We start from the raw sequence: 15755 nt of genomic DNA, 5'->3' as shown, positions 1-15755 counted from the left end.
TACGTGGTAGGGACAGGAAAGGGGGAAGCGTGGCACCGGCGCGTGAAAGACCCCCCCTTAAGGCGCAGAGCCGTGCTCCCACAAGGGGCAAGGGCTGCAGAAGATAGTGCCTTTTTTCTTTCCTTCAACCTCACATTCATTCAACCCAGTCACAGCTTTCTTGTTTTGTTTCTTTTTCCTCTCTCTTCGCGCACGGCGCTGGAAGGTGAAGGGGCTTTACGTGGCAGGGACGGAAAAGGGAGAAGCGTGACTAGGGTAGTGTCGCAGATCGGCATTTGAGAGCGAGCAAACATTCCACCGCAGCCTTTTCTTTCTTTTGCATTTCCTTCGCACGCAGCATTGAGGTGTCGCAGGTGCCGCCGCGGGATTGGGCGGGGTGCTGAGAGCATTTTAGGAGCGCGGTATGTTTGAATTAACTGTCTCCGGCCGTTTTCGTCTATCGGAATACACATAGCTTTGACGGGACCTCATCGTGAGTTCGAATTAACTGGAAGTTCGAATTAAGCGTGTTCGAATTGATGAGACTTCATCGTATTATCAGTTTTTATATTCTGGGCATGAGTTCACCCATTAAAAACCTCATTAACAGCCGGGCTGTTTTCTTCATCACCGTCACAAGCACGTGACAGTATGACATTGTGTTTAGGTTGGTGCAACAAATTAGCATTCTTTGTTTAAACTCACTCTGTTTATGCCAATGGCTGCGCAAATAACATTGCCAGCTGCTGTGGAACTTCAATTATACGTCCCCAGGTTCGTGATGACCCGCATTTTAAGACCAATCGGTTTGGTCCCAGAAAAATTTTCGAAGAAGTAATGTATTAAAAACTTTGGTTATACAGCGCAGTTTTACGAGGACTCCCAGATTCTGGCAGAAAGAAAAAACCACCTTTACTGGAATCAAACGTCGTCCAAATGTTCATGAATGTAAAATATGAACTTGCCTTCCCCTAGGTTGACAATATGAAAAGTGTAGAGACAAGATGTCTTTTTAGAATGGAAAATTTATTCTCCTGGAAGTTCATGCGCTTCTACATACGCCTCGATTGCATGCGTACTTATTCGGGGTCATTACCTAGTTAAATTCTATTCACACAAAGTAGCTTCAGTCGGCCGAAAAGCTTATATTTTCACGTTCTTGGACCGTGCAAGCTTTTCCTGGTTGACATATAGTTTACCTCCTGCCTTTGTCGCACTCGCAGTCACAGGCTTGCGCACACATAGGGGCACGACGCAGCTGCTTTGACTGTGAGAAATTACTTTCTCTTGATGTGAACATTCATAGTAAAAGCAAGACATCACTAGTTGTACTTTACGAGCCAACAAATTACAATGCGCACAGCTTGGTTGTGCATGAAGGACTTCTATGCGAATTCGTGGTTCGTCCCCATTATGGAATAGTGATGATGTTGTGTCTGACTTTTCTGATGGGAGGCTGTCGGCAACGCAATTTCGTTTTCTATTTCACGCATAGGCAATTTTTGGGTTCTGTTTTATATATATATATATATATATATATATATATATATATATATATATATATATATAAAAATGTACATTAGATTCAATTTTTTTTAAGTTGGAAATAAAGATTCGCTCGCACCTCCTACATTTAAGTAATGCTGCCATTAGCTGCCACGTGCAAAAATAACTTAATCTACTTTCCTTGCAGATGCACAAGGCTGTGCCGTTGGCGTATTCAGGCGGTCTGTACCTGTTAATTGAATATACCACGCCCGAAGTATATGATGGTTTTGCGTGGTCCCCTGAGAGTCGTATCGTTGGGGTTCTACTGTATATGCAACTCATCTTGCTGAACCATTAGAGTTCAAGTTTCATACAGAAGTTTGTTTCTGTGGGTTATGACATTTTTAAGTATTGCTCCTTAGTTGAAGGCCAACTCTGGTGATTCTTTGATAGTGTCAAAGTAAGGTGCTTTTATCTTCCTGAGACACTCCTGTCACGTGCCCAATAGCAGAAATACTTTGTCAATTGGACAATAATTTCAAGTGAGCTAGAAAGCACGACATCAAAACCCAACTGAACAGTACCATCTTCGTGTGATGTATTAATCGCGAAAACCGGAAGTCGTGCCACAGAAGCCAACAAGGCAAGCTGTGAGAGGGCCGAAGAGCACACGCTTAGGAAAAGGTGGCCCCGTCACAACAGCCGTATCGTGTCTGTGACGGATAGTGCTGTTTGCACAGAGCTGTCGGAAAATAACAGCCACGGTTCGGCTATACATAGAGGCCAACTAAAATCTCCATCTTTCTTCGATGAAGTGGAACACTCCTGCTCACTCTATTTACTCGCATATTTGCGCACTTTTTTTCTCAATATTAGGTCCACAAGAAGGGGGTGCACAAATAGACCTCTCCTTATTTGTAAACAGTGTGACGTCAGTGCGGGCACCCCGCCCACCATACCCTCTCTCGCAGCAAGTGCTGGTTGGCAAGAAAGTTCCGCCGGCGGCATCTTTCTGCATAGTCAGCTGCGTGTCTGCATTCCTTCGACAGAGATTTCTACATTGCTTTGCTCTTAAGTTAGAGCTTTTGAAAGAAGGGGGTCGCGGAAAGGTCACTGCTCATAGTGTGGAAATTCGCTCATCGTATATGGATGGATAGAGAAACTTTATTTAGAGTACTGAGAGACGCGACTAGAACGCACTGGGCTTCACCTACGTAGATGGCAACCATGAAAAAATCTGATCTTTCTCGAAAGCGAACATTTTGAATGTATACTGTGACTGACACTTTGAGAAATATTTGCATGGCATGGATGTAAACTTATTCAATTTTCAACGTGGCATGTGCAATGCAGTTTTAAATGAGGAACAGCATTAGCGGCAGCATGGTTTTAAGCTGCTGTGCGCGACGTCATGGATGATATTCTCACTCATTGCGCAAAAGTCTGATCGAAGATGAATGAAAAAAGAAGAAGGACTTCTTGCCATGTGTTAGGCTGAGGTTAACATATACTCGGGAAAGTTATAGTAAAACTCAGTCACTGCGTTTCTCAATAACACAGCGAGAATTCATGTGATGTAAAACCCGACCACTTAATTATTATCTAGCTCAGTTACCTTGCCGTATTTGATACCTATAACGTGTTTTCGTACCTATATTGCTCCTTTAGGCTTGATACACAAACTTCTAATGCACATTGTCACTTCATAAGGATCGAGTCGTAAAAGTACAAAGTAGATAAGAAACAAAAATCTCCGCTGTTTTCATTAACACGTATCAGGTATCAGGTATACCAGGTATATTAACACGTACGCGTTATAGCTGTGGTGAAGCCTATGTACAGATTCTGCAACGCTACAATATACTTATAGCTTATGCGTAGTTGTATATATCACCCGGAGGTCATGCACTTTTATTTTTCTGTACGCCGCGCATACGTTGAGATGTTCCCACTCGCAAATGATCGCGTCAAATGCATACCTACCTTGACTAAAATGTCAGTTCGTGAAGTTCCATCGACAAGCGGTTACTGCAAACGGACCACAACGAATACAAGTGTTTTCGCAAACAAGATGCGTCACGCTATTGACACTGCACACACCACGCACAACATTCCCTGTTTTACCGTCCGTAAAGGTGAACCAATGTTGTCGATGCCTGTCAACACACACTACACTCCACAATCCACACTGTACATTTTTGAAGATGATGCCCCTGTTCCTCGTATAGGCTGCCACGTGTGTTCCCTTCTCCAAGATAAACAGCCAGCCAGCGTGACAAATATTTGATTATCCACTTTACCACACACCTAGATGTTCTCTGACAGATACCACAGCTAATGTTGCCACTGTGAAATAAAGATTAAGCTTTCAAAAAAAAAAAAAGCTTGCCCCAAGCATCGAGCGACTGCACCCCACTCAGCCACCAGCGGGAGTATTTTGCCAACCACCACCTTGCACGTGCACCGGTGACGTCGCGCTGTGACGCACTCCAGCAGAGGTCTATTACGTGGGGATTTCGCAAGTGCATATAAAATATTGTGTCACAGTCTTAACAAGTGCAGTATATACATTAAAAAAAAGGAAAACGTAAATTCGTGCGCAAACAAAGTGTACTTGTTAATTATGAAAGAATCAGTCAGACCCGGTCACGCGCAGTTTAGCAGGAATCACTGATCTCAAAGTCCGATTAGGAATCATCGTTGCAGCCTCTGCCACCTCCTTTCCAAAGCACATCGTCTTCATTTTTGTCGAGCGAGATCGTATGCCCCGTTTTCATGATGCTCTTTCGACAATGCTGCGAGAAACTAGGTACCACAACATGGCGATACCGGGAGAACTAAGCATCCGCACATAACTGAAAAGGCCTCGTTCAAAGGCAAGAAGCTTGCATTAGCAAGCGCGCACTCGTCTGCTTTATCGCGTACCGATCGCGCTGCCCGTCACGTTGAAGAACGTCTTTTTGAAGTGCTTTGCGGCGGCATGCTTCCAGTTTTCTTCGGCGAAATTTACAATAACGAGCCTCAATTTCGTAGTATATATAATTACTGTAGCACATCTGCAGGGAACCGTCAAAACGCGCCGGCCGAATGGTGAAACCTAAACTTCTGAAATCGACCAAGCGTGCGTTGAAGCGCAGACGCAGAGAACGAGGAGAACATTTGGAGCCATACACCCTCGCACGCCTCCAATGCAGAAAGCCGTCCGCGCTGAGATGTGATGTGAGCATTCGTTCTCGCCATTATCGCGGTGGTATATTGGGATATAGGAGGAGGGGCAAACGCTTGAACTGTTCCGTCATCGCGTCAGCAGGTTTGTGTTCGTCTGCGGTATTCCAGGGACCCTAGTTTGGGGGAAGTCCTTGGAAGCAGGGACTTCGCACTGGCAGCCTGTTTGACTGCGTTCATCTGCTCGAAATGTCCAAAGGTGCGCGCACCTGTGAGCTGGTCGGGGTGTTCAAAATATGCGAGTGAATATTTTTTTTTTAAAGCTGGCAAAATATTAGGGTGCTTAAATAATGCGAGGGCACAGATTATGCATGTAAATATGATAGTTATTTGCTTGCCTGGTTGCACATTCTACCACCAGATGTTGCCACCTGTCCAGGCTACTCACTGTTGTGGGGTTGCGATCGGGTAAAATACCATTGCTTCTTAATATTTGAATGGGAAGAGTGAATAAGTTTGGCAATGAGAATGCTCAATATTGCATTTGTAGAGCTAGAAGAATTTAAGATAAGCCAAGTAGAAGCCACATTTTGCAAGGGGTGCAGCTCACCAATAGGCCTGGTCACGTCTATGTGCGGTAATGTTCACACATGTAAACTCTTCAGCCAGTTCGCTACTACCATACTTTCCATGTAGTAAACTGGCACTGGTAGATAAAACACTCTAATATGAAGACGTAGGGTAATATTTAGGTGCATGTGTTCCGTGACTGTCAAGGTAATTACATTGAGAATCTTGTGCAGCCCACAAGACAACACCACTTGGCCAACGAGGTGCAAGCCACACGCACAAGAATGTTGCCGCGTACATATGTAGCAGAGGCTGTGGCGGCATTACGGTTTTGTAACTTCCGCTTTGCCCAAAATGGCGTCACACACACGGTGTTGGCCATAATTCTATGAGGTAAGGTGTGTGGGCATTCAATAAAATTAATTTGTAATGAATCTGCTCTAGTTTGTCATTGGGCATAAATGTAACTTAATAACACAGATGCTTGGGCTAGTTGGTGATTGGGAATCAACATATTTGCACAGCGCAAGACTACGAGTAGTTACGGCGTAACTACTTGTAATTTTGTGCTTTGCGAATATGTTGCGCGTAAATGACGGGGGAGTGCAAAGTAATGTATTTCGTTGCAATCCATTGACCTCAAAAAATCGCCAGAGTTGGCTTTCAAAAATTCATCATGGAACGTGTCCAAGGGTGTGTCACTCGGTAGATCTTTCTATTCGGGTGAAAAGTTGGAGTGGAATTCGGTGTCTTGGGTATGAACAGAAACCTTAAATGTGGTACGAACATTGAGCAGTCAGTATCTTTGCATGACATTTAATATTATTACTAATGTTTGTATCCACTCCTGCTTGGGGCCTGAATGGGCCTGAATTATTTTAGAAATAAATATATAAGATGGCACTCTTGCTTGTAAAAGGCGGGATACAGCATAGCATTGCGCGTCTTGCTGTATTCACTTGTGTCTTGGTGGTTGTGGAGTGGTGCAAAGTTGCTCTGTGAGGAATGCCACAGGAGCCCACGTCTCATTGAGATAGAGCAGCATCGGCTCAACAGATGCTTCTCCAACACTTGTCAAATTGTATTGCATTGGCACAAATCTGATCTAAGCAGATAGTCCTTATTCATCTACTGTCATACTTCATAGAGATATTTCAATTAAATGCCCACGCTTTCATTGTTGAGTGTTTTCTTCTGTGCCTTATGTAAAAATGGCTCGTCTGACTGTTGTGAAACTTCAGCTGGAAGCCAGCGCTGTGTTGTGTTTCCATGTTCTTATGCCCATTTTCTTTGTGCTTTAATCTAAAGAAAATCATGTGGTTGTTTTTTATTGTTGATTTGTGCGCCTCGCGGTGTGTGTTGTTGCTGCTCCTCCTGCTGCATACTAACACAGTCTTTTCCTTCTCTTCCTTTCTTGTTCTCCCATTTACTCGCATTGCGCACAGGCTCTGGAAGTGGCGGAAGTTTCCTTTCTAAGCTCGAAAACCGTAAGCCATTTACTAACCACCTTGGCGCACAACAGTAAAATCTCTCACCAAATGCACTGATTGTCATTGCTTGTGTGATAGCTGCCCCGATGTTTTAGATTGCTTGTTTTTTTGCACGTGTGTTGCATGATGCTTGGTCACATGATACTGCGGGTCGCGCTAATTGCTGCTCTGTTGACTTGGCATAGCACACCAAGCAAACAAAGTTCATTTAATCAGTGCACGAAAGGGCATTGTTATTAGTGAAGTCAACGAAATAGGAGCTGATATTGATCGAGCACTCACTTCTTTGTTAGACACAACCTGGTGTAACGAGCAGACAACAAAGACATGTGGGTGCCGCCATCTTGGGCACCAACCGAACTGCTTCTATGCGCAGGTGTCTACCCTAATGCTGTTCGTTCATTTGTTAAATACTAATTTACATCAGAGTGAAAGCTCAATGTAAGATGACATCTCAAACGACAATAGTAATATCAACAGCAGGGCCGTACTTACCGGGAAATTAATGTAAATGCACGAGAACACATGCGCTACGCGTAGGACATTCGCAAAATGATTCCCATGGTATGAGAAGTACCGCCTACAATTAATCATTAGTAATCGAACTAGCTACAATAAATAAAGAACCTTTCATGCATCTTGTGACGTATTAAAATGTTGCTTGTTCGTTTCCGTTTGATTCGTGAAAAGAAGAACTGCCAGACGTTACTGTGGAAAATAACACGAGTGGTTCAAAAGTTCAATTTTCGCCTGGTTAAACTTTACAGGTCGTGCCATCTAGTGGGGCCCAGTTGAACTAAGCATGTCTGCCATTCCGAAAGTCATGGCAGGAATTATTCAGTGGTCGTTGTTGCTGCTGTGGTTTCCACCACTTTCGCTCTGCTGCTACTAGTTTCGGCGGCCGCTTAGTAAAGCTGGCCAACGCTGTGCACGGCAACAGTGACGTGAGACGTTCCGCTTGTGGTAGGTAATTTGAAGTGCACTAATCCGATGTGGACCACAAAAACGTGATTTTATTTCAAAATAAGCACTTCCTTGGCACAAAAGTAACACTGAGAGGTTTCTGGATCACTGTTTTAATAATAAATGTTGATTTAATAGTTGCCTTTAGTGTTCCTTCAAAATACAAGACACAAAGGTTAACAGGCCAATATGGTGGCACTCAAACACATCCGTAAAGTAATCTACAAAGGACATTATTTGTAGCTAGTGGCATTACGACATGACTGAAAAGCAGATAAAGTGGATGCAAAATTAGCTTGCCACTAGTAGAAACCAAGCCTTCAACCTTCGAATGACGTGTCCAATGCACCGCCATTTAAACTACTGGCTATCTGCTGTGTTTTGTGGAATGCTGGGAATGTCGGCCAGTGCTTCTTGCAGACCATGAGTGTGGAGCACACTTTTTTCTAGCCATGGACCGAAGGCATCGATTGTAGGGTGGCGACTTAGCACTGAAGTTTTGCTTGAACAATTACGTCAAAGCAAACATAGCAAGTACGTGCAGAAATCACATGGACATAAATATCCAATAACGTGGGCAAGAGGATGATCGTCAACATAGCTCAATCGGCAGAGCATTGGGCCCATTATCTGACGATTGCAGGTTCACTTCTGCTGGCAGATAGTTGTCTTTTCTTGCGCTTTATCATTTGCACGTCTGTGTCATAATTGCACCGTTAAAACTACTACTACTACTACTACTACTACTACTATTACTGCACAGTTAAAACAGTACAAATATTGCCACCCCATACCTTGCTTGTCCTCATTATCCGCTATTTTACATTGATGCTATCTTGCACAAATTACACCTTCAGGAAAAAATGTCTTTAGCTATGCAGCCAAGAGAAAGCATTCTGAAGAAGGAAAAAAAAGAAGTTTAACATCCCTTGCATTGTGGTAATTAGTTTCATACAAGACAGTCGGCAGCGAGTAATTGTCTATGTTGTATTTTTTTTTTTTTTTCTGGCTTTGAGCCGAGCTTTGTCAGGGAGGTTTCCTTGTTTTCATTATTGCAGTAGTTGTGAGCACATTGTTGGCTTACCAGGAATGCCGAACACTGCGTTTAAATGGTAACTTATCCTCTGACCTGACGTCATCACTCACATCAGATCGAAAACCTCAGTACACTCGCACCTCATTATAAACAAGTTGTATCTTACACGAAAATAAGTTTGCTATTACTGAAAATTTATTATTAAGGTTTATTTCTAACACTATAATATATTTATTGCAGGACTACTTTTCATTTATGTTGTTATAACCGATATCTTGTTATATCAGGTTTCATTACATCGAAGTTTGAGTGTATTATCGAAGCTAAGTGGACATTATTGTGTGATGATGTGAATATCATGTGTAGCTTTCATTAATGTATTCCTCTGAGGTCGAGCAGCATATAAATATAGCTTGCTGAATCAAGGAATACAAATGTAATGTTTATTTGACTAGCCAACACTGGTACGACGATTGGCACTAATCCAAAGCAACGTCTGTATCACAGATGTACATATGTAATGTTTTTTGTCTTGTTAGAAACTTAGGTACCAGCACTACACAAACAATTGATTTTGCACGGATATTACGTCTGTAAAGCCTCTTTCTTAAAAGCAGTTTCAAGACTTGGCTTTGCTCAATGATAGAATATTTAACAGCCACACAGAGTGCTTGGGTTCAATTCCTGCTGGAATTCTGGTATTTATTCTTTGTGTCCATCGCTTAAAAAATTGCCATTGTCGAGAACATTGCTGACGAAGTAAAACTCGGTATTATTATGGGAAGAGTAAGTTTACGGATAGGGTCAGTGAAATCAGGCTAAGTGCGAGCCACCTTTTGCTCAATGCACAGCTTACTGGTAGACTTGGCATGCATTACAAACAGCGTTTGAATGCTGAAGTCCTCATATACACAATCTACAGTCGATACAATACTACTCCCGTACTTTCCATGGTAAAGCAGCACTGCTCACTAAAACACACTCTAATATCAAGTTGAGTGGCAAGCATTAGCTGCAGATGTTTACAGTCAGCACACAATGCAGCACCACATCACTTGCTGTCCACAGGGAGCTGAAATTAACACGCCAAACCAGTGGACACCTGGATGAGAACAGACAATCGTTTGGACCTCAGTTATGTTGCTTCGTCATGAACAACCTCACACGCACAGAGTGGCCAATGATTTCGGGCAGGCAGGTGGGCAATTCATCAAGTTTATTTGCAAATAATCTGCACACCTCTTAAGCCTGTAATTTGTCATAACTTATGGAAAAATGCTAAGGAGCAAATTTTATTACTATCTATTGTCCTAGAAACATCGCTGGAGTTGGGCTTTCATGGTTAGCCATTTGAGCAAGGCTTCAAATATCGGCGATTTGGGGACCTACGATGTGGTGTATGTCGAATCGTTTCCTGTTGTGCTTGGGGGCATCATGTGTAATTAAATGATGTGTAAAAAAATGGAGCTCTGCAAATAGCAATATTTTTTATATGAAGCTAATTCGAGTATTTTTTTAATAGTTATTGAATATATGCATGCTATTTTTCGGATACTTTGTGAAGTGCAATTACAAGAAAAAAAGTTGCAGAGGATCCCTAAGTACATTCTTATGACACAAGAACATAAAAGTGTTTCTTTTGTCTAGGTATAGGGATAGTGTTCCTTAGTTGTTTTATCAAAGGTGGAGCTATGCAGAGACCGAATTGCATTCATTTACGTGATTTGGCATAATTTATGTGGTGTTAACAACATGGAAAGGAAAAGATTGTTTCCTTCACCTCTTTTTAGCTTATGTGGAGATCAATCGATTGAGCTGTCAAGGGTGTACCCCCTTTCAATTCGGAGTTGCTAATTGGCCCTGTAGTCATCAATATTTGAAAATATCTGAAATTTTGGATGCTGAAAATTTTTCTCTGATTTAATTGAACTTTTTGGTCTGAAATGGCATTAATTAAAGCCCCCACCTATGCCGGTAGGTTTGAACCAGTGCTTTCGAGAGTCAATTCATTTGCGGCTGTAGCAGAGCCCTAAAGATAGCTTTGCCGCAATACCAAAGTGTGATGCAGTAGATATTAAAAATACGAAGGGGGCACTAACTGCACAGCGCATGTAGGAATCTGCATATTCTACAGTCAGTGCATTTGCTACCATAACAAAGTCTGAAAGGCAGCTTTGCCACAATGCAATATTGTGATGGGGTGAAGCATATCAAAAATTTGATGGGGTCATTGTCGATTGGGCGTTGACTGTACTTGTCTTCAGGAAGTTAGAATTATTCGAATAGTCAAATTCTATGTGAATTGAATTAAACAGCAAGCACCATTAAAATTTTTTGAAATATTTGCACACCTCTAGTAATAAATTCTGCAAGACAAGAGCAGCTGCCTGGTCAAGTACACCTGTTTTCGGAAAGTGAAGATGAGTACATGGATGCACTTACGGTTCATTTTTTGCTCACGACATATCTGTGTTGACAAGAGATGTGCTACCACAACGTGTATGTTTTGTAATCAACACACACGTGACGATGTGTGGTGAAAGTGCCGGCTGAGGGTTACGGGAAACTTGGGCCTAGCCTTGCAACTTATTTTTCAGGGCAGTTAGCAGGGTGCCTAAAGCAGCAGGCAAGCCATGAAACATGTGCTTTGCAATACAGGGTGCATAGGAACAAAAAATTGCAAGTTTGCAAGAGGGAAAGCAAGAGGGGGCAAAATTGCAAAAGGGGAAGCCTGCAAGATTACACAGCAGCAGATTTATTGATATGTGGGGTTTAACGTCCCAAAACCACCATATGATTATGAGAGGCGCCGTAGTGGAAGGCTCCGGAAATTCCGACCGCCTAAGGTTCTTTAACGTGCACCCAAATCTGAGCACACGAGTCTACAACACTGCCGCCTCCATCGGAACTGCAGGCGCCGCAGGCGGGATTCGATCCCGCGACCTGCGGGTCAGCAGCTGAGTACCTTAGCCACTAGACCACCGTGACGGGGGCACACAGCAGCAGGGAAGAGGGGAAAAGTTTGGTGGAAAAAAAAGCTTGGGGTGTATTTGTGAAGGCCTGAAAGTTTGGGAAGCTTGAGTTGACTTCAGGCGAGAGCATTTTCGAACCCGGTGCATTTAAATTGCATCTACTCTGAGCAATACACAAATTACTTCTGCAAGCTATGAAGCGTGAAACATGCCACCTCAGAAACATTTCGCGAGAATGCGCACAGGATGAAGATGCAGTCTCCTCAGAACAGATTGGGGTGCAGTGGGAAGCCACACTGATCAGCTTAGGTCGGCAAGATCAACTACGGGCCATTCAGCGAGCACGGGAGGGGGCTGGGAGACTCCATCACCCTTGGTGTGGCACATGCCTCAATCTGCTGGTTTGAATAAAGTTGTTCACCTCCACCAGCACCTACCTAAAAGGAGGTGGACTTCATTATGAACGTCGCAAAGGGTCAGAAGTGCCATTTTGGTCAGATTGGTTTGATCTGACTAAATGGTCTTGACTTCAAGGCAACAACTTTCTTGAAGGAGACATGAAAAGAAGCTTCCTTTCCTTCATTCTTAGCGAGGGTCTCGGTCGGGCAGACTTTATAATAAAAGCAATAAAAAAAGTGTTTCACGCTCGCCGTCATGGTTACTAGCGACACTGACTAACATTCCCAGGTTTAAATGCACATTCATAACCAAAAAGTGGACAAGGTGGTGATCACTCCTGTAGCTCAGTTGGTAAAGCATCGGACGTATTATTCAAAGGTCACAGGTTCGGTCCCTGCCGGTGGCAAGTTATCTTTTCATCCATTTCACTTTCTGGCCCCTTACATTATAAATAGTGCTAATGACATCCCCTGTACATTTTTTGGCATGATTGTCTGTTAGTTCTTATCAGTGTTGTGCTTTAAAAGAAAAACAAGCCCACGAAAATCGCTGATCTGTAGGACATAGGATGTCAAGATGAGCTCATCCTGTCTTGTGTTTCTATGACCTGTCTTCCTTGCACTGTATCTGCATTTTGCATGCAATTGCTCAGCATCACAATGCTTGTATTCTTATTCACAGAGCGAATAGCATAGGACAGAACGTTGCACCCTCTTGCTACAGAGTAGATTGCATGAATGGGGACTGGCCTGACTGCTTTGTCGTCTTGCAGCCTGTTCAACTAGATGTTGTTTGCATCTCTGGGAGTGTACTACTTCCTGAGATCATGAAAAGCAAGTTCATTTAGCTGCATGGTATGAAATGAGTGTGAGTTCCGTGTAAAACGAGGAGTGTGCTCAAAAGTGAACTTCTATGTCCTCATTTTGATCTGGTATTTCTTCCTCAGCAAGTTAGGTGTGCATGCCAAGCTGAACAACATGTTGCTGGGCAAGTTGGTATTTGCTACCAGCACGAAAGCACAGTCACTAAAGGGAGAAGCACAGGACGACACTTTGACAAAGTCTGGTGCACCAGACGAAATGTTGCGAACAATATGCAGTGCCAAACCAACGAAAGTCTTTATTCCTTATTCCTGTAGTGTGTTATATAAGGGGAGAGAGAGAGACAAATACACACGACGAAAATGGAGTCCAGTGGAGTAGAGGACATACAGAATGACAAATTTAATTTTTTTTTACAATTCAGATGTGCACCAGCCTTCATCAAAAAAGAACCTGATGAAGGTCCCGGGCTGAAACATAGGAAAAATAAAAAGTTTTTGTACTTAATAGTACACGCACACAGTGTGTCCCAATTATCTTGCATCGTTTTTTTTTAAGTCACTCGTGTAACTCTAAAGAAACCTAATGCATATTGTTCTTAGTACAGTTGACTAGCTGCTGGTAATTTTTTTAACTAGATTTAACCTGATTGTATATAGTTATGTGATTTTAGAAGTGCTGTTCTAATCGTTGAAGCGTAAATGAGGCAGCTGTATTCAACCGTGTGGGGCATCGAACTGTGTTATTTTCAGCAACGTATTAATTAATGATAAAAAATCTACAGGAAATGTGAAAAGTACCACAGGATAGTGCTCCCAGCCACATCGTAAAGTAGCGCCCCCAAACAGGCTTCTTCTGAGGTCGACAGATTGAAATAAACTGACGAAAGAAAAAAAAATATGACAGTGCTCGTGTTTTGTCTGTAGTGTGCACCGTCCCCAAAGCAGCAAGTCGCGTTTGGTGTTAAACTTACTGTGATAGCCATTTTTCTTGCGTATGTAGCGCATTGATAGTCTTTTTTTTTTTTACGCAACTGAGCCTGTCACCACAGAAGCGGATTAACGAAGTCAGCATAAAGGAGGTTTGAAGGTGCGTTTTTCTACGTGCTTGTCACCATGCCCTATTCTAATTAACAGCAGGCGAGCAGGATCTTTGCCTTGGGAGCTGCGTACGGTAATGCAAGAAAGGTCGCAAAGATTTACTGGTCATGGACCTAATGCATGAACAATCGTGAAAAAATTTGAAAACCTGTGAGAAACCGGCACTATCAAGAAACAGGGGCTGAAGACTCCATCTTTGCGTTGCAACCTGCGTGTGGATGATCTCGCATTTATGACCGGAAACCCTCAAGCTAGTGTGCGAGACGTAGCCGCACCCATTACCACGTCACATTGGTGGATAATAAATAACTTGGGTTTTCATCCTTATCACCTTAACTTACACCAAAACTTGGAAGAGAGGGACTTGCAGGATTGCCCAGATTTTTTTAACTGGGTCCTCACAAAATACGATGGCTCTCCGAACTTTCTTAGCAATGTAATCTGGGCAGGTGAAGTGAGTTCTTGCAGAAACGGTCAAGTAAATCTGCATAATGTCCACTACTGGAGTGACTGCAATCCACACTGGGTAAAGCGCACTTGGCACCAGTAACAGTGGTGTTTTAATGTTTGGTGTAGAATTTACCTCGGAGGTACTATTGGCCTTGTTTTCTTCGATCACACTCTAACTGGACAGCGTTACACGGAGCGACTTCTAAAGGAAGGGTGGACAGATTTCGATGTGAAATTTCTTTGTAACGTTTTTTGCCTTTGTGGTACCAGCAAGATTGGGGGCGCCAGCACAGAGCAGCAGCCGCACACGAAACTGGCTGGATGCAACTTGTCACAAAGAAAGGATTGGAAGGCATAGGTGTGTCCGCTGGCCGGCTCGGTCACCTGATCTCTCTCTACTGGATTTCTTTTTGTGGGAAAGATTGGGTCTGCATGGCCGAAACAAAAGACGTCAAATAACGGATGTCTGCAGCAGAATTCTTTTGTCGATCATCAAAAAAGCAACTGAGGATGTCGTAAAGCGGGCTCAGTACTGTATAGCTGCAGGAGGAGATCTATTCTACCGTGTTCTGTAAGGGGTATTGAGTGCTCAATGAATGCAACTAATGCAACAAACCAGTAATCAAATCTGAATTTTTTCTTTCTTTTGCCCAGATGTCTCGTTTGCCCGATCGGCACATTTGGCAGTGGCACACTTGGCTTCTTCAATGCATCAGTTCTGCTTTCTTTCTACGCGTCGATAGCTTTCCAGTGTGTTTGTTTCAGTTTTATCTACTTTTTGCCAGGCGCCTTTTTTTTTTTGCTGGCACGTAATGGAAAATCAAACCCATTTTTAATTTGGCCTTGTTCAGATGTGAGTTTATGATACAAGATACAGCTGCATGTGCACACTTCCATTGTGGTGGCAGTAGAAGTGATATCTTGAAATACTACAACTCTTTGGTTGCCTTTTCAGTTTAGTTCGTGGTAAGAGCAGCACTTCAACCATGCTGTCGAAGGCCGTTCTCATCAAGTGGATCAGTAAGTCATAAGGGGTGGCTAATTAAAAGTGCCCTATGACTGTCGGGAAGGAATTGTCGATTAGTAGCGTAGCCCGCTGCTACTTCCATATCAGGTGATGCGCTGTCTCTTCGGATGTGCAAGGGAATCGCTTTCGATCAGCTTCTTTGAGGGTGCTGCTTTACGATGGGGCTGGGAGCGTTCTTACGTGCTACTTTTCAAATTTTGCAGGAATCATTTATCATTAAAAAAAATTAGTACACAATCAATACATCACTGAAAATATCACAGTTCGATGCCCCACATGGTTGATCATAGCTGCA

The 15755-nt window shown here is 43.0% G+C and overlaps 1 protein-coding gene across 8 annotated transcripts in view; it reads left to right on the top strand.

The window, feature by feature from the left end:
- The window catches only part of LOC119180874 (transcription factor RFX3), a 327700-nt gene that overhangs the window by 84284 nt on the left and 227661 nt on the right, over positions 1-15755 (top strand). For 4 of the 8 annotated variants that reach the window (XM_075882892.1, XM_037432009.2, XM_075882890.1 and 1 more), the window contains one exon: positions 6648-6689. The exons of 2 other annotated variants lie outside the window; for them this stretch is intronic. In XM_075882892.1, coding sequence (XP_075739007.1) covers positions 6648-6689 — 42 coding nt within the window. Of the gene's footprint in view, positions 1-6647; positions 6690-6745; positions 9890-15755 lie in introns of those variants that run through there. 2 more of the 8 variants (XM_075882895.1, XM_075882894.1) reach the window with 2 other exon arrangements.

Source organism: Rhipicephalus microplus, unplaced genomic scaffold (genome assembly GCF_043290135.1).
Source record: "Rhipicephalus microplus isolate Deutch F79 unplaced genomic scaffold, USDA_Rmic scaffold_14, whole genome shotgun sequence".
NCBI lineage: Eukaryota > Metazoa > Arthropoda > Arachnida > Ixodida > Ixodidae > Rhipicephalus > Rhipicephalus microplus.
The sequence above is the reverse complement of the archived record's forward strand: the minus strand, read 5'-3'. Positions and strand labels throughout refer to the sequence as shown.